This window comes from Chroicocephalus ridibundus, chromosome 4, assembly GCF_963924245.1.
Source record: "Chroicocephalus ridibundus chromosome 4, bChrRid1.1, whole genome shotgun sequence".
Lineage (NCBI taxonomy): Eukaryota > Metazoa > Chordata > Aves > Charadriiformes > Laridae > Chroicocephalus > Chroicocephalus ridibundus.
In genome coordinates this window covers 18895447-18914288 of record NC_086287.1, presented here as the reverse complement: position 1 = coordinate 18914288, position 18842 = coordinate 18895447, and the positions used below count along the sequence as shown (strand labels likewise).

Here is an 18842-nt window from a genome sequence, read left to right as displayed (position 1 = left end):
TTTCCCCTCCCTTGTCTGGGAAACAGGAAATAGGTTCTTATAAAGACTCTCCCACATACAGACTGGGCAGGAAAAAGGTGGAGTTTGGCAACATTAAGATTTGTTCTTCAAATGCAGACCAGTAATTATTCTAAGGTAAGCAACAGGATGGCTGGGCTTCGTAATGTTTACTCACCCTGGTGCCGCTGTTTTCGAATGTATTCATATTTCATGCAGACGTACCCACAAATGTAAAAATCAGTTATTTTTACCTGAGATTTCACGTGGTTAGACCCTTGCACAGACTCTATTTACCTTTACATAAAGACAACAAATGCAGAGAATATGGCTTTTTAAATAACTGTACAAGTTAATTAGTTCTTAAGCTCCTTATAAAGCGGCTAGACATTTTTATCCCTGTTTTATAAATGAGCCTATACTGGTTCAAGTGCAGAATATAGCTCTCCAGAGCACACGAAAAGTTCTACACCTGCAATTCAGAAACATAAGCTATCAGCAATACTGTCTTTAGCTCAGGGGAAAAAAAAATTAAAAAATCATTAGGACAGAAAAGTATGTGTGTTTTCTACAAACATCAGTTACTTGATAATTGTAACTTGTAGGTCTGGAAGAACAGATCTTCTTGTTGATTGAATGTATTCTGGGTAGTAACTGGGGAAAAATTAGCATGAACACAAAGAAGGCTCCCTGCTGAAAAAATCCTGAGATGCTGGTTTGAAACTACCAGTGTATGAGCGACCCAAAAAAATCCTAAAATAACTTAGTACATCCAAAAAGTTAAGTATCTATCTGACCATTCTTTTTCACTAGCCAGAGTCTGAATGTTTCCGTGACGACCTACATCAGAAATCCACAGTCTGTTTTATATAAGTACTGCACAAGGCCTTTCTAGCCATTGTTTGTGGGGAAAAAAAACCAACCCATCCTTAGGAAGAAAGTTTGAAAAGGTGAACCGTAGGAGCAGCTGTGGATGATACACAAGATGCTGAAGGAATACAATCATGATTGCCTGTCCTCAGTGGGTACCAAGACGTAGATATAGTTTGCTTTTTGTTTCTATATGGGATGTCCTAGCCTACTTTTAAAATGCAAAATTTTGCATGAGATTACTCTTTGTAAGATGATCTAAATTCATTCTAGGCTTAGAGCTTTTTAAAAGCTTTTCATTACCCAGGGATGGCACAATCTGGTAAAAAATTTTTAACTTTTATCTTATTTAATGTGCTCAGTAGCCAAAAGAAAAGCTCTAACGTTCATGGAGTGCTATTAATCTGCAGCTCTAAAATTGGTTTAAATCATATTTTTCTTTTCTGTATCATGTGCTTCCAACATAAATTTGCATCATACACCCGTATCACACATTGCTCCATCATAGCATACATACTATGACTTCCAGCTCATGCCAGTAACCTTACACATCCCTTATGTCGGTTCCCCCCCCTTCCCCATATGCCAAAATCCCTAGCTCTTTACCTGTACCAGGAGCCTCCAAGCATGAAAAGATGACAACTATTTTTCCAGCTCGTTGGCCAGAGACAAAAGGCTCTCCTGCCTGGCCCTTTGTCATAGCTGCCTACCTTTTCTTCTCTATCTCCTGAGCCTTCGATCCACTTGCGAGGACAGTGGCAAGGAGCACACCATGCGGTTGGCTCCCATGCTAGAGAAGAGGACCGGTCAGGAATTTGGGGCAGGCAAGCTCTGCAAGAAACAAACCACTCCCAGCACAAACTCCTCCAGCATTACCGCACAGGGTCCTGTGCTTAACAGCTCTTACTGCACTGCTCCAACGCTCCCGGCTTCCAGTTCACCTTGGAAAGGCATCAGCATTGGTTTCAGACTTCAAGGCATTCCCTAGAAGGCATTTCATACCCTGTGGCTTGGAAATGGCTACAGAAAACTATTAAAAGATAAGTTTCTGATCACAAAACCTTCTCTAAAACAACAATCAGCTCCTGTGCAAATCTGCCCAGTTCCTCCCATGTTGGACAACAGGAGGGAAACCAAACACAGGGAATACACAGTACTCTTCCATGAAAGATGTATTACCGACCTAGAAAAATAACATTTTGAAAACAGCATTTTTTGTTTAAACCATACTCCAACACACAAAAAGAAAAGTCCCTCTAAGATGAACGGCCAGTACAACCAGCACAAATAGAAGAGAAATGCTCCTTTGGCATGGTTGATTTTATGTAAAATCTAACTTGCACAGTAAATGCTTGAGTAACTCCAGAGACCCCAGCATCACCTGGCATTGCGAAAGTTAAGGTGCAGCGCAAGTTAAGATGCAGCGCAGAGCTCCAACCGCCCTCCTCTAAAGTGATCTTTCCCTGTTTGATTGCATCACACACTAAGTTTGGTAACTTCACAGAGAACATCTAATATCCAAACTGCTTAGTATTAGAACGCTAAACTGGATGGGAGTCAATCTCTCTCAAAAAGCCATAGTCCGACCACTGAGAAATCAAATTGTTTTAGTGAAAAGATGGAATGAACCTGCAAAAAAAAAAAAAATCTGTTTTTTTCAGTTCCTGAATGGCTACCTTAATTCGTGCTTGTCGAGGCCAGACTGAACAGTCTTTTAGAGCTAAAAAAAAAGTTTTTAGTCATCTTAAGTGCAGTGAGAGTCCTGAGCATATTACGAAACACAGCATATAACCCCATAAAAATATTTAAATATGTAGTCAATGTAGTTCTTTATAAATGTTCTATAAGCCATCATTCATTACAAAAAAATCCCCTAACAAGCTTCATGAAATCAAATTATAATGAAAAAATGATTAAATTCCCCTCAGAAAAACACCATGTTACTGTATCAGGAATATACTCATAATTAAAACTGACTGGGAATGCGAAGACTTGTCTTCAAAAAGAATAGGTTCAACACCTTTGAGTAATGTAGCTGCATGACTGCCACGAAATAAAGCTCCCAAACCAATAAAACCTGACACGCACAGAAAGTCAGCGTGGTGCTGCCAGCTACCTAACATTCAGCATTAGGATCATTCCTGCCAATGCAGGATGCTTCGTTGTCTTTAGCATCCGTCAGCATTGCTGCTGTTCTCTCCTACATGGAATAAGTTAAAGAACTCACATTTTCTTTCAGCTGAGCTAGCAGCAGGGAAGAAAAGTGCTGGTTCATCCTGCATCACTGGCAGAATAGAGCTTTGGGAATAGAAGATTTAAAAAAAAAAAAAAGTCATTAACAGGTTTTGCTTTATTTTATTTTCTTAGCTTTAGAGCAGACCGTAATCCAGAGTTGCCTTCAACACAGCTATGAGGAAAGAAATCTCAATTTACATCATCATTATTGTAGGTATGGTTTGACAGCCAGTAGGGGAAGACAACAAACACCCGTTCTATTTTAATGGAAAGCTTGAATCCACTGAAAAAGGTTTTAAAATGACTATTTTTAATACATTTGTTCACGATGCTTTCACAGCAATATCCCATTAAAAAGCTCTAGTCCTCAGAACATCTTAGGGGAAGAAGCAGAAATAAACTGTCCGCTGCATATCAAGCTACTGAATCTGCAATTCACAGTAACTGGTGTAGAAGTTTAGAGTGAATTTACTGCCCCTAATTACTATTAATGAGCTATAAATTGGGATATTAATAGTTCTGGTGTACAACAGACAAATTATATGGCTACTTTTAGTGGGCACTTCTTACCCTGCATGTATAATACCTTCATTATAGGCCCTGACCACACTACATGCTCCACAAAGCAGTCTACTTAGGGGTAAAGGGAGGTGGCATAGAAGGTGCCAAAAAAAAAAAAAAAGTAACGTTAAGTGTCTGAAGTGTTTTGTTGTTCCCTGTTCTGGCCCCAGGGTTGTTAATGGAACAACATCTTTGTAATACTCAAATCCTAATACGACCATTTATCACCACCTGAGATTCTGTGTAAGAGCAAGGATGACAGTTTCCTTGCATTTGTGCCACAACATTGTTTTATATCAAGAGGTGAGACATTTCCAGTAAGTAGATATATACGGGGCGGCGGGGGGCAGATCACGACAAAAAAACAATAAGAGGGAGAGAAGAATACACACACAAGACCTGCAACAGCATATTCTGGAGTTTTGAATTAAATCTTTGCTTCTGGTAGAGACTAATAAAATATTTGTGAAGAGTTACTGTTGGCTGCACATAAATAAGATACTGGAACGACATACATTCCTATAGGATATTCTGTCATTTAAGTATTTCCAAAGGGTAGGAGACTAAATGATCAGGCCAGTTTTAAGAGTACATATTAACAGGAGCATCTTTCTGTCACAGCCTGAGATTTTTATTCCTTAACTACTTTTTCACATAAAATCAAAGATTTTTCAGACTAAAATATCATCTGGCATAAAGTACTACAGATTCAGAATTACATTAGAAGATTATTCTACGCTATATGCTCCACTGATCTGAATAACTGGCTGATCAAGAGGTTACCCCCCAAAAATATTTTATATTTAAATACTTATTTTCTTTAAGTCGTCTGCAGCATTCACCATGAAGAAGGCCCAGTTCCCAATCCATATTTGGTAACAGCTCTATTAATATAACAACGACTCACAGTGCAAGTTCTAATGAAATCTTCTATTTAGAAGCATTATGTTTATAATACTTTCCCCATATAAGGCGTACAGTTTAAATCTTTACGCATACATTGTTAATGAATATAAAAATGCTTAAACTACTTTTGCCTGCTCGCACAAGAAAAAAAATCCCAAAGAAAACACATGTGAGATCATAAATCTTGTGTTGTGGGACAAACGCTACCAGAACAGCTAGGCTGAATATAGGGAATAACAGTTACAAAAATAATACCCACAGTCTCTCTAAAGAAACGCCATTCCTGAAGGTGATGTTTAACTCAAAAGATTCAGAATTACAATTCTAGAAGTGGTTCAGTATTTTGCACCATATTTCCATCTCCCTCTACTTGGCAAACATACTGTCACCTCCTCATGTAAGGTGGACAGTAGCGGGACTGCCCAGGATACACAAATAATGCCGAAATGTGGTGGAATTGCTGCAAATGGTAAGTTCTTGTCACCAGACGGTGACAGTGAGGCTACTGTCAGCCCTACTGCATGCTTTCAAGACCTTTGTGGTTCATCATCACTCTCCTCCTCCAGCTTTTGATAGCTCCATATCCCTCTCCACAGTTGCTACGGCAGAGCCGTACGGTAAGAGGGGTGTTTCTCAGGCAGAGCCCTGGGAAGAGCACAGCAACCAGACCCTGCACTAACTAATCCCCAAGGCACAGAGCACGCAGCAGCGGTCAGAAACAGCTGGCAACCCTTCCTGGCTCCACTGCTTGCAGTCTGCAGGGAAAATTTTTTCACTGAAAGGGTTATTAAACATTGGAATAGGCTGCCCAGGGAGGTGGTGGATTCGCCATCCCTGGAGGTGTTTAAAAAAAGGGTAGATGGGGCACTTAGGGACATGGTTTAGAAGTGGCTCTTGTCAGGGTAGGCTAAAGGTTGGACTCGATGATCTTAAAGGTCCCTTCCAACCTCAACAATTCTATGATTCTATGAAAAGGGGCTAGACTGAAATCCTGCCATCGTCACTGGGCTATGTCACCAAGCAGTAATGAGACGGCAAACTTGGGGTGCAGGGAAGCAGAGTGGGAGACTTGGGGGAAAGTATTTTATAAAGAAGCTTCTGCTGTTTGTGAATGAGAACGTTTGCCACATTTTGCTTCTCCTCAGAAACTGTTCTTCCTCTACATGCACCCAGCAGTCAGAACATCCACAGATCTCAGTCTGCATTGAAACATTGAAATGCATGACTGAAATGCCATCCCTGCACACACAGCAGTAACCCTCCTCCTCAAAAAAAAAAAAAAAGAACAAAATAAGGGGTATTTTAATGACACATGAGAAACCACTTCACTTTGTAACTGAAGCATACTGAATGAAAATCACTGTCAGCTTCAGGACATGGAAAAGCAAACCTGTAACTAGATTACAAATGAGCACAAAGGGCTACAAATGACCAAGAAAGTACCAAGATCACCTGGACTCAGGCAGAGTTGCAGTGCTGGCATGTTGCATCTTGGCTTACATGTTTTGACACCATAAAGCATTCTAAAGTAGACTCTCCAAAAATGGATTCCCAGTCCAACAAAAACTGAAGTGGATAATCTACATTTTTGTCCTAATCTGATAAATCTGTGCCGTGCTTTCCAAGGATAACAGTCTGAATTGCTACCCTTAGATTTTCCCTTTTTTCATTATAGAAACTGTGGCAATTTGGGAGGACTGTAAAGCAGTTCAAACAGCTGCTTCTCCTCAGATAAGACATTTGGGTGTTCACACTACTTCTGTCTGCCAGATGAGCTACTTCAACAGGCTTTCATGAGCTGTTTGTCACATCCTTTAATGCTATTTTTCCTGTAGTTGCAATGATACTTAAAAAAAAAAAAAGCTTTCTGAAGCAGACCTGTGTTCTTTTCAATTTCTACTTTTTTTTGGGCAAAACAACATAAGATACTACTTTTGCTCCTTGGCTTGCTCTGCATCAGTACAAGACAGAAGAACACAAGAAAAATAAATTCTTTTACAATTTCAGTGCTTGGCTCAAAATCAAGACTCATTAGTTTAAAGTAGTGGCTCGGAGCAGAGGAAACAGATCTTGGGGCCAACAATATTTTATCACAGTCAGTTGAGCGTCCATTAATCATTAAGATAATCCTAAGTATTTTGTCCCTGTCCAATTTTAATTTGTTTCAAGGCATTGGTTACTTCTGACTTTGATTATGTATAATCACCTTCATGTACACATAGTCCTGAGATGAATGGAGCAAAAACCCAACATCTCCGAGCAGAGAGAGCTCAAAGAGCATTTTCAGAAGGGCCCAGGGCAGCACTGGGCAGGAGAAGGGAGATGTCAAACTATTTGAATTCTCAGTTGAAACATCGACATCACAAGTTAAACACAAACTTTTCAAGATGGTTGAGCAAGTGCTCTTCAGCAGCACAGGCACTGACCAAGATGCCAGCTGCAAACACTGCATTTCCAAAGCTTTCACTCCTGCCAGATTTCTGAATGCACAGTCTAGCTACATTCCTTTGACACTTAAAAATGTCCCAGGAAAACATGCCACACAAGTTATTCAGCAGTGCAGAGTCAGGTACAGTAACGATGAGAAGATAAAAACTATTTCATTAACATTTAAACGTTTTATTTTGTGCTATAAACACCAAGCTGAGTGGTGCAGTTGACACGCCTGAGGGATGGGATGCCATCCAGAGGGACCCAGACAAGCTCAAGAAGTGGGCCTATGTGAACCTCATGAAGTTCAACAAGGCTAAGTGCAAGGTCCTGCATGTGGGTTGGGGCAATCCCCAGTATCAATACAGGCCGGGGGATGAAGGGATTGAGAGCAGCCCTGCCAAGAAGGACTTGGGGGTACCAGCAGATGAAAAGCTGGACATGAGCCGGCAATGTGCCCTATCAGCCCAGAAAGCCAACCACATCCTGGGCTGCATCAAAAGAAGCGTGGACAGCAGGTTGAGGAAGGTGATTCTGCCCCTCTACTCTACTCTGGTGAGATCCCACCTGGAGTACTGCATGCAGCTCTGGAGTCCTCAGTACAGGAAAGCCACAGACCCGTTGGAGCGGGTCCAGAGGAGGGCCACGAAAATGGTCAGAGGGCTGGAGCACCTCTCCTGTGAGGACAGACTGAGAGAGCTGGGGTTATTCAGCCTGGAGAAGAGAAGGCTCCAGGACCTAAAAGGGGCCTAGAAGAAAGATGTTTTAGCAGGGCCTGTTGCGATAGGATATGGGGTAATGGTTTTAAATTAAAAGAGGGCAGATTTTGACTAGATACAAAGAAGAAATTTTTTATGCTGAGGGTGGTGAAACACTGGAAGAGGTTGCCCAGAGAGGTGGTAGGTGCCCCATCCCTGGAAACATTCAAGGCCAGGGTGGACAGGGCTCTGAGCAACCTGCTGTAGTTGAAGATGTCCCTGCTCATTGCAGGGGGGTTGGACTAAGGTGACCTTTAAAGGTCCTTTGCAACCCAAACTATTGTGTTTCAATAAATAACCTCTTGCACATGCGTTTCAGTTTCCATTACCATGAGTTTGGGATGGCTGCTATGCAGGAGTTGCAGAGATCATTGGTATTCTTCAGACAGTTTTCCACCTTCTAAACCTGCACTGATTTAGAAAATATTGCAGAACAAGTGTACACTGCACAGCCTTGTCAAAATTGCCATGCCAAGCAGAAGAGAGTGATGAGGCATCATGTGGCTCACTGACCAGGGTCATAAAGAAATCCCAATTCGGGTGCAATTTTACCTAGTAAACCGTTTATCAGTATATCCTATGATATTTGAAGCAAGGTCAGCAAGTTGTCAACTGTCCACAGGAGCTCTTTAATTCTACAATTGCACAATCTACTTAACACTGCAGCAAAGCTTTCCTACAGCGGGCAGGCCATTGAGAAGGTAAACCAGCACAGGCATGGTTCTGTCTGCACCACTACAAAGGTTATAGGAATGTGCAGGCCCATACCTTAGGATTTTAAAAAGCACAGGAAGCTTAGATCACACCACCAAAGTTCAAGTTACGTATTTGTTTTGGGTGGGTTGAGGTCAAATCTTGCAAAATGCATGCTTGGATTTATTCCCTTCCTTAAACTTAAGTCATTAGGAGAAAAAGAGGAAATAGATGTGTAATAAACATTATTTGTTATTTCACATCTTACCAGTGTGCAAAGACTTATACTGACTATCAGTAATTACAAATTCTAAAGGGTCGAGAAGACAAAAAAAAACCCAACCACATTTGCAAAGAGAAAAAGTGACGCTGAAACAATTACAGTGCCAGCGCATTTTTCACTGTCAATAAACACAACACCAAGCAAATAAAGGGATATTTCCCAAGTTAAGATGACCTTCAAAAGGGATCGTTTATAAAAAGAAACTTTGCAATGCAAAGAAATATAAATCAGCACACTGCAGGTTAGCACATAACATCAAAGCTGACTTAACAACATTGTCAAAGGGATGCCAGCAGGTAAGATTTCTACCTCAGTCTCAGCAAGAAAAGGTAGGTCTCCTAACTGTGTCCTCTGATGAATCGCAGATCCCTTTGTCTCCACATTACCCACTTCAAAAAGCAAGAGCAAACATGCCCATGTCCAGCAAGACCTGCTCAAAGAATACACATGAATCACTGTTTCTAAGTGAAACTCTGGATTTTATGTATGTTTCCAGTTTATATGTGTACAGTTCTTACACTAGTATCACCTGAGATACAATGGAACAGGAGAAAGGCCGGCCAGGCAGGGGGAGGTTTTTGCTGTTATTACGTAGGTTTGAAAACATTTTCAAGTATCTCAGCTCCCCTTCCAGTCTTCCTCCTCTATGAGTTTACAGGCACAATCAGAGCCTGACTAAATCATATCCAAAGGAAAAAACCTAATTATTGCTATGACTTTTGCTACAGTTCCTTGTTTACAAACCAATTAAAAACAAGAATGAAGGTTTTCCTGAAAATGGGATCAAATATTTGCAGTTTTGGGGAGTACCTTATAGTGTCAAAGAGAACTATTAAAAGGAAAAGTGAGCATCTTTATGCAAAATATGTTAGGGGTTCTTCACATAACCCCTGTATCCTAGAGATTGGGCTTCTCCAACCACCTTTTTTCATTGCCTCATCCAAGATACCAGCATCACCTAAACCAAAAACACTATCTAGAGCTTGATAAACCAATCTGCAAGAACTTAATGAGTTAGGCATGATTTATTTACTTTTTAAGAACATCTGGATAGAGTATGAAAGGAGAACAAGAAGTTGCACTTTCATTTTTAAAGTTGAGGCTTTAAACAGAATTCTTGTGCTCCCTTACAAGTGCTGTTACGCCCCTTAATGTGAACTTCCTGCAAATTCAATAGCTCCAGTTTACAAAATAAGATTTGATACAGTAGGAAGGTGCCAAACAAAGTGACTTTTGATGTATGCCCTCCTATTGCTCTTGATGCACAACTTCTATGTTTTAACATTATTAAACATTTAGCATAACACCACCTTGCCTGATTCAGAGTTTATCACCATACTCTGCAATGACATCTCTGAACACACCGATTATCTTGAGGTACTCACGTTTGGCTGTACCTTCAGTTAAACAGAAGGTGGGTTTTCATGCACTACACTGTAAACAGTAATCCTGCAGTAACTCTGTCCTCCCCATGTGCAGGTACCTGCTCCAGCAGTGTTTGTATTTGCCCTACAACATTCCACCCCAATGAGCTCCCCTCTCCTGAAGTGACCTGCGCAACAGGCTGCCACTCCACCTGAGAAGTGGAACACACTGTCCCAAACAAAAACCCCTAAAGATCAAAACAAGCCTTTCTGCTGACAGGCCAAAAGTTTAAGCTAAACAGGAAAACATACTTGAAGCTCTTTTTCCATTACCTTGCATTATTAAACCATCTAGGCAAGAGATAAACATAAAAGGAATTTCTTTAATTAGATAAATTCACTCCTCAGCATCAGTTGTTTAACAGAGCAAAGCACATCAGCAGGTTAGAATCAGATAATATTGGAGTCTCCCACAAACTCACAGTTGAAGCTTCTTTTTCATGCAAGCATTTGGGTGCCACTGGTTTTACTCACTGTAACACAATACTTCCAGTTAAATGCTGGCTGTAAAATGTAATGCCAGGTATGCACTGGCCCACAAGTGAAATTCCTTAAAATGATTATGCAGCATCTTGCAAGTTAGAACAAGGCAGAACAGATGCACAGGGTGATCTTGCACAACTTATTTCCCTGAAGTTCTATACCACGCATTCATTTTTAATAAACCTCAAATCAATTAAAGATTGTGCTTCCCGTAACTAAAATCTAAGAAATTTCTTTAACATAAGCAATATCCGTTACATTTGGCATTTCAGCACCATTTCTTAATTGACTCTCTAAATTTAGATAGTCTCTCAAAGGGTCAAAAGCCTCTGCCAAAAAAACAAGCTAATGCTAATACATTCTTAACTTCTATCTACTACAAACTCAATCTCATTGAGTGAAAAACTCGTCTTACAGCTTAAAACCAAATACTGTAAGGTAGTAACTTTCAATTATCTTTGATTTTGTATGCAGTTGGATAATTAAATTTTTATTACAGTTATAAAAAAAATACTCATAAGCCAGGAAGATGTTAGCATCCATCTATTTTGCCATTAAAAAAAACCTAATCCAAATCTAATTTAAAAATTTTTTTAAAATCAAATTTAAGCTTATGTTGGCAAAGCAAAGGACCCTTCTAAGTGGCATAGTGCAAGCCAGTGCAGGCAAAAACAGTGCAGACCAGCTGAACGACACTGCCAAAGTATTTCCTATCTGATCTGCTTGCACCGCTATATGCCTCTCTTGTGCAGAGATTGCCAATTAAGTGTGCAATGGACCATGAGTTTAAAGCAACTAGGCAGTTTTGGACTAGTCTGCACACTTGTACTCTGAGATATATCTGGGCTTTTCAGGAATGCAGCACTAAGCCGACTGCACCATGGAGCGCTTATCGCAACACTTACTCAGGACAGAAGGGTAGACGCAGCAGCAAAGTAAAATGACACTCCCGAGACTAACAACTTTCTTCATTTGTCAAGTCACCTGCCAGGTACTAACGAACAGTTAACACAGCACTGTGGAAGTACAAGTCCTCTTCAGTTCAGGTATGCTGGGCTGAGAAATAAAACTTACATCGCATGAAGACATACAAGAATCGGCTTTAGTGAAATCAAATGTAATTATATAAAAAAACATTTTTGCTTATTTTCAATTTATTACAAAAAGGTTCCTTAAACAAGGAATATCTAGTTAGTTATTATCTTTACAGTAACTGTACATTCTCTGTTACTGAGAGGACTAAACAGCAGAGAGAAAAAACCCGTATTTTTAAAACTACAAAACTAGTAAAGTAACTCACAGTAGTTTTAAGTACTTGAAACTACTTAAACTAATTTTTTTAACTGACTAAACTTAAAATCATTTGTATTCCCTACCAGGGAGCACCACATTTAATGAGTTTAGCTCTTGTTTGTATCAAAAGCATGGGGTGTTTAACTGGCAAATGCTTAAAATAATTATCACACAGTTCCTAATGCTGTGGTGGTTTTACTGAGCAGATCCACTTCATTTTAACACACAGACAACTCTAACCTGCCCCCACCAAATGCACACGCTTTAAAAGCAAATCTAACAAAATGCAGAAGAAAGCTAAATAAGCTGTGTATTTCATATGCTGCGATCCTCCCCTCTTTTTGAGACAAAAGACTTGGTCATTATTTCATGTACCCCGTCACTAGAAAGAAAAATAAAGGCTTCCGTTTTCACGCAGTTTTAATGATGAAGATTCAAAAGAGGATGCAGGCTCTTTCTTACCCATTCAGTGTGTATGAACCATTCCTCTTGAGTCTCATACTTGCAGATAAGAATCTTAGGAAAAAATCCAGAGTGAGGTGGTTTGTCCTCTGCTAGCCCAGAATACAGGCACCTGTTTGGTGGTTGTGCTTTTTGTTCGCCAGGGGATCTCTTTCCTGTTTCTCTGAGTCATCAGTGAGGAACAATGCGAAACCGCCACCAGAGCCACTGAGCAGGAAGCCCAGAGGAAACTGCCTGCAGCCAAACAAGAGTCTGGAGGTGTAAAATCTCCCCAACACACCTCCAACAATACCTTGGAGCCCACCAAGGAAAAGTAGCAAAAATTCACAGAGAAAGGGTTTTTATAAAATACCTTAACTGGTCCCTACGTGTGCAAGAATAAATCTTGCAGAAAGCTGTCTTTTATTGGTGAGCTGCTCCTCTTCCAATTAGTCTGAAAGCAGCTTCAGATCTATTCTCTCCTTCTCACAAGCCCTGCTGTGACTATCACTCAAGTACTCAGCACTACCCTCAGAGCACAAGGCAACTAAACGAGAAGCACTAAATAACAAATACTCAAGACTTTTTTGTGTTTTTTCTCCCCCTAATATCAAGTTGGAAACTACACACGTGGAAAGGGACACACGAGTAGTGGTTAGAAGGTTTATTTTCCTTGTAGAAAGTTAAAAACAGGCAGAAATAAAGTCACGCTCGAACGCTACAGAGAAAAATATCCTCTAGCAGTTCAGTCCTGGGCAGGCTGCCCTGCATAAATCACACCACAGCACTGTCTCCGATGAGGCTGTTTCCCTTCCCGTTCTGTTCACCCTACCATTCCCTGATCACTGTGAACTAAAGAGCTGCACAGCTTAACGTCTGGACCAGAGGGGCGAATCTACCACACAAAGCAAAAATTGCTCCAGATAATCGTTGATCATTTACTGTCTGTGAGCAAATCCACACTGACGCAAGTAACAAATCACACGAAAAACATTTTTAACAATGACTGTTGAAATGACTGCCACTTGTGGCCTAGGTGAAACTACTCTAGGATGATGGGAAAATGGCACACTAGCCAAATATAAAGATAAAATTTGCTACCTAAACAGAGAGAAGCAATGGGTAGGGTCCCACAGAACTCTGGCCTGAGTACATTATTCTGTATTTTAATGGCCCAGATATCTAAAGACAATATGTTTATCAAACTCAGTTTTCATCTTGATCCCATCTTTGCATTGTTCTTTCAGATTTGTCATCTGAAAGTTTAACAGTTATAGAAAAACAGCCACAAAATAGGAGAATTGCTTAATTTCTTTCTAGGTGGCTGAGTTTATACAGTTAGGTGTAATCAAGTATACCTGTGCAGGGACTGATTAGATCACAAATGTTGAGAGAAAAAAGGGTTGATAAAAGGCAATGAGATTGCACCATACAAGTGTGCTGTGTCTGCAAGATACAAAGTAATGCCCAGAATCTATCAGGCCTCATCTGGAGTACTGTGCCCAACCCTTGGCACCCTAGTAGAAGACAGATGCAGAATTAGCTGGAGCACAGGGAGCACCAAGAAGAATTATAATCTATCTCACAGATGAGAAAACAGAGGGAGGAAAACAACATAACACTTCCCAAGGATGTAGAACACTGCTGTAAAGAGAAATGAAACAAAATGTTCTTCCTGCTGTATCCATCACAAAGACACTTGAATTAAGCAAGAAATAAACAAGGTTAGTATTAGATTTTTTTTCTTTGAGGGGTTTTGTTTGTTTCATTGTTTTTTGTTTGTTTTATAAGTACAGGAGCAGATTACAGAGTCTCCATGATTGCAGGCCTTTGAGATGATCTTGCTCCAGAGCTGAGGACTGACTTGGTGACCTTTCCAGGTCTCTCTCATCCCTAGCTTTCTGTGATTTGCTCTATTACTAGCTGGAAGAAAGAATGACAATTTTGCTGTGTAACCATATGGGGCAAACTAGCTCAAGCCAAAGCAGACTACAGCATGCTTTAGATTTTTTCCCCTCAAATTACACTGGTCAGGACTGCAAATAGGTCCAATACATTACCACCACAATGGTGGCAGCACTCCGCTTTTATCATATGCATCACTGGAAAGCATTAAACTTTGTGTTCTTCTCAACCATCAACTTTGCAAAGATCCTACCTACGTGCTCGCTGGTAGCAGGGCCTGATTCTTCCAGTTGCTATGGTCAGTTCCCGCTGTCCCTCAGGAGTGAGTGAAGATTCGCTAAGGCCACAGAAGAGCTAGAAGTTAGGTCCCTGCAGGCAGCTACCTACCAACACTGGATAGAGCAGAGACATGTTCTTGGAAGCCTACCAAGGAAAACTAGGATGATTAATTTGATTAATAATTTAGAGAAGAAAAAGTAGTTAAAGCTAATAAATCAAAAAATTTACATAAAGATAATTTCTAAAGACTCTGCAAACGCAGAATCAAACGACAAGTTGAATTCAGTTTTCTTGGAAGCAAAGATTCCTGGGGAAAAGCTTCTGGAGAGGTGGTCTTGAACCCAGACTCAGAGTAAATCTGTTATGTCTTCAGTTTTAATTGAAATCAATCATGCCCCACTGAAAAGATGCGTCTGGCAGTATAATTAAAGCATATATGACACTGGGGTTTTTGGGGCGTCTACTAATTTGCATTGGAAGGGCACCAGAGATGGGGAACACAGGAGCTTTCATGGGGTGGTGTCTGATGACATTACTTAATAGCAATTGAGTACTATTGTAAACTAGAGAATCAAAATTTTTGTAATTTAAAAAAAGCAGACCTTTCCACAGCTTTTTTTTTTTCAGCTCCTTTCTGGATGCAAAACGTAAGCAATGCACCCACAGATTTTCTGAGCATTTTGTTTTTACTGGCTACTTAATTCCTTAAAAATAAATTTCAGCATTCTGTTGCTGCAAGCAGCTGATGTTTTTTCTAAATTCTGTTTCTGCCAAAAGACATCAATGCTTTTTTCTTTTTCACTTCCCCATGCTCTTACAGGGATTACAGTAGCACAAGGGTACAGTACGTGTTCTTTAACATCTCCATCTGAAAGCTATTATAGGAAACCAGCAACTAAATATAAACTGTCCAATCAGAGCCCGAGCCAGCCACACTGATGCTGGGATCCCAAAATGCTATCATGGACAAAAGAACTTACCACAGAAACACAGCAAAAGCCTACTTGCCAACACAACTGCTTCACAGACAATGAATGCCTGCTTCAGAGAGGTCTTCTGGAGAAATGTGTTTGGTTTGAGATTAAAAAAAAAAAAAAACAAACCTTATTTTTAATCAACATGAAAATAATGATGATTAACTTGCTGCAGTAGGCAACTCTATGGTGAGGCAATATGCTATACACATTATCTCCTACAGTAATTTTAATGAGCTGCACCTAAAGAAATCCTTTTCTCCTCTCTCTCCTGACACGTACGCATTCCAGAGAGCGTACACAAGCTGAATCATCATTACTGTGGTGAAAACACATGGGAGGAGGGAAAACATCTTTATGTCTCCTTAAGATCCCTTCTGACAAATAAAGCATTCTTACAGCCCACTTCTCTTTTATTCCTTTCCCCAAGCAGAATCCATAAACTTTAGCATGGATTATTTGTTCCCAGGCTAAACGTTCATCCAATTACTGCTCCGCTTCTGAGGGGAATTTCAACAGGACCATTTGGCCCAGTTACTCTGGACATTAGCTCAAAGTACAGTTCTTTAAACAACAGAAATTAGTATGGATGATTTACCATTTTCAACCATCTCCTTTGAAAAACTTTGTGCTTTGAAGACAGCTTTAAGAGATCTCTGTTTCAATTACTATTAAAAAAAATTGTCCATTTAATAAGGAAACGTACATGTTAAGTAAAAAGCTGGGTACAGAAAAGAATAGCTAGTCCTCTACTACTTGGAAAGACTTACAGTACATTCAGAGCTTAATTATTCATCCAGGGGGAGTTTTGCATATGAATGAAACATCTATCTACATCTAAAAAGAAACACTCACTAGCAACCTCAGTTCTCCACATCTGGTCAGGAAAGAGAGAAGACAGTGCGCCCATATGTACCCTATTTTCCAGAGCCACGGCTTTTTCACAAGTGTTAAAGTTACTTCTCCAGCATTTAGTGTTATTTTATACATGTATCCTTGACCCATTCCCCCCCAATGTTTTGGAAAAATGTATCTGAATTTGTCCCACTATTGAAGAGAACAATTTACTCACTTTCTTCTGGAAAATACACACTAACCTAATGCTTAACCTTGTTTTCTTCTGTCTTGCAACATAACTTGCGCTTAAGGGCTGGCCAAGTTAATTCCCAGGATAATCAATGAAACACAGAACTGTAACAAGAAACAAATTTGAGTCTACTTTTCTGGTCTGATTATACACTTACAGCACTTTGTATTAGTTCATACATCACACAGGGCTCCAAACAGCAGGTCAGCCAGATTCACTTTACTTCTACTTAACTACTTAGCTAATTCAGGCTTAATTTAAACACTGATATTAGAGAAACAAGGAGCTTACAGGTCAATATCAACTGTTGCTGAATAGGGAATGAAAAAGTAGAAGAGGAGGAGAAGAACAGGAAAATTGACACTAAGACATGGCTGGAAACAAGTGTCTTCCCCAAATTCTGCTAATTCATTCTGCACATGAAGATAGTACTGCCTCAGCTTGAGAGCTGAAGGGATTTCTTTGCCAAAGTTGAAAAGAAGTCCCATTTCAGTGGGGCTTTTGGCTTAGTATTGAAAAGAAAAAACCCTGTGTGCGGGGACACCACAACAGTCAAAATAGAAATGAAAGCCGTATCACATTCCATGTATGCAAACAGAAAGCTGTAACACATGAGAAGTCTTTAACTTGCTTTTTAAGAGAAGATCATCTTAAATGAATGCAACAGCCAGTTCTGATTTAAGGCAAAGATGACAGCAGCACTGAAAGGGTTATTGCAAGCACTTCATAATAAGCAAAACAGGACAGTGTTGGAGAAAGTTACAGAACTGAAATAACAGAAAAGCAATCCGCCTGGAAACGGAAAAGGGTGGGTGACCAGACTCTACCGGAGGAGGGCAAAAGCCAGGGTTTATAAATTTAGAAAAAAATACACACCCACACAAAACTTCTCAAGTAAGGGGGGAGGGCACGCAACATTTTACAAGGCCTTTATATAAATTTTGCCTAATCATTCTTAATGGACATCTGCCCGTGGCTTAGTACAAGAAAGACCAAGCTTTCAGCATGTGCCAGACTGTCTGAAACACAAACCTTTGGCACATCGCCTGCTTTGATCCCCCACTTTGGGCAGTTTCTTGGAGGTAGGTTTGGACTGAACGAACACGGACAGATCAGTCTTTGGAAGGGCTGTCCAAAAGAGTTAATGTAATGCAAGCTGGATATCAGACTTCACAGTGCTCGACTGCATTATTTTTAACTTGTCTTAAATGATTTCTAGATTTTAAAAACCGAAGCAGCTAGACAGAATTTAATAATTAGTTTCAGTGTAAAAGAGAGGTCCTTACACAGGGTTAAAGTACTGTGGCAAAATAAATCTTTCAGTGAGACATGAAAGTTGCCCTGCTTCTCGAAGATGGGCATTAACACCGGCCACAGGGACAACACTTATTTATATAGCTGTGGTAAATGGCTGTAGACCATGAAGACCCCCATTCAGATCAGCCCCCAAAACTTTGTCCATCTCAAAGGAAGGCTCATAAAGTAACATAATAAATAATAAGAGAAGACTGATGTTCTTGGCAGGAGCAGCAAGCAGGTAATTTAGAGCAGGCACTGCCCCTTCAGCCCAAGAACAGGAAACAACTGTATGATTTACCAAAATGCCCCACCCAAGAAGTCCCAGTCGGTATAAAAGTCTCTGCTGCAAAATTTAGCTAATGATACAATCCAGGAGAAGTCTGGAAGTACCACAGAGGGAGAACGGGAGAGAAATTTCTGAGAAGGAGACTTTAGCTAAAATTAACTACACACAATTAGGCATGTATGAATCCCTGAAGTCTATAAAACAAGCAGAAAGAAAAAGTAGTTAAGTTTTCTACTGCACAACTTGCTTCTTTCCTTTTTTCCTTTTTTTTTTTTTTTTTTAATTTAGCTAAGTGGTCTCACACTAAGGTGCTAAAAGCTACAAGCAATTTTTAGTAGTTTAAAACAAGAGTGGTTTTGTTAATAAAGCAGTACCCTGACTCCAATACAGAAAGCTGGTATTCCACAAGTAAACCTTTTGTTCCCTTTAACATAGGAAAGGGAGGAAAATTCTTCATATATTCAAAAAGGGCTGTAGTTTTGGCCAAATACAGAACAAATCATTAAAAATAAGGGGCATCAGGAAATACAATTGGATAATAAGGGTATAAATTTATACAAGACAGACTGCATGCCGTATATAAGTTAGTGAGTACAACAGGTAGTAAGATATACAACAACTATGTGCTTGGTCATTAA

At 40.0% G+C, this 18842-nt stretch overlaps 1 protein-coding gene across 2 annotated transcripts in view; it reads right to left on the bottom strand.

Annotated features, from left to right (window-relative positions):
• MOB2 (MOB kinase activator 2) overlaps positions 1-18842 on the bottom strand; it is a 120281-nt gene that overhangs the window by 48779 nt on the left and 52660 nt on the right. Inside the window, exon 1 of one of the 2 annotated variants that reach the window (XM_063332953.1) lies at positions 12396-12548. The exons of the other annotated variant lie outside the window; for it this stretch is intronic. Coding sequence (XP_063189023.1) covers positions 12396-12433 — 38 coding nt within the window. The 5' untranslated portion in view covers positions 12434-12548. Of the gene's footprint in view, positions 1-12395; positions 12549-18842 lie in introns of those variants that run through there. 2 annotated transcript variants of the gene reach the window in all.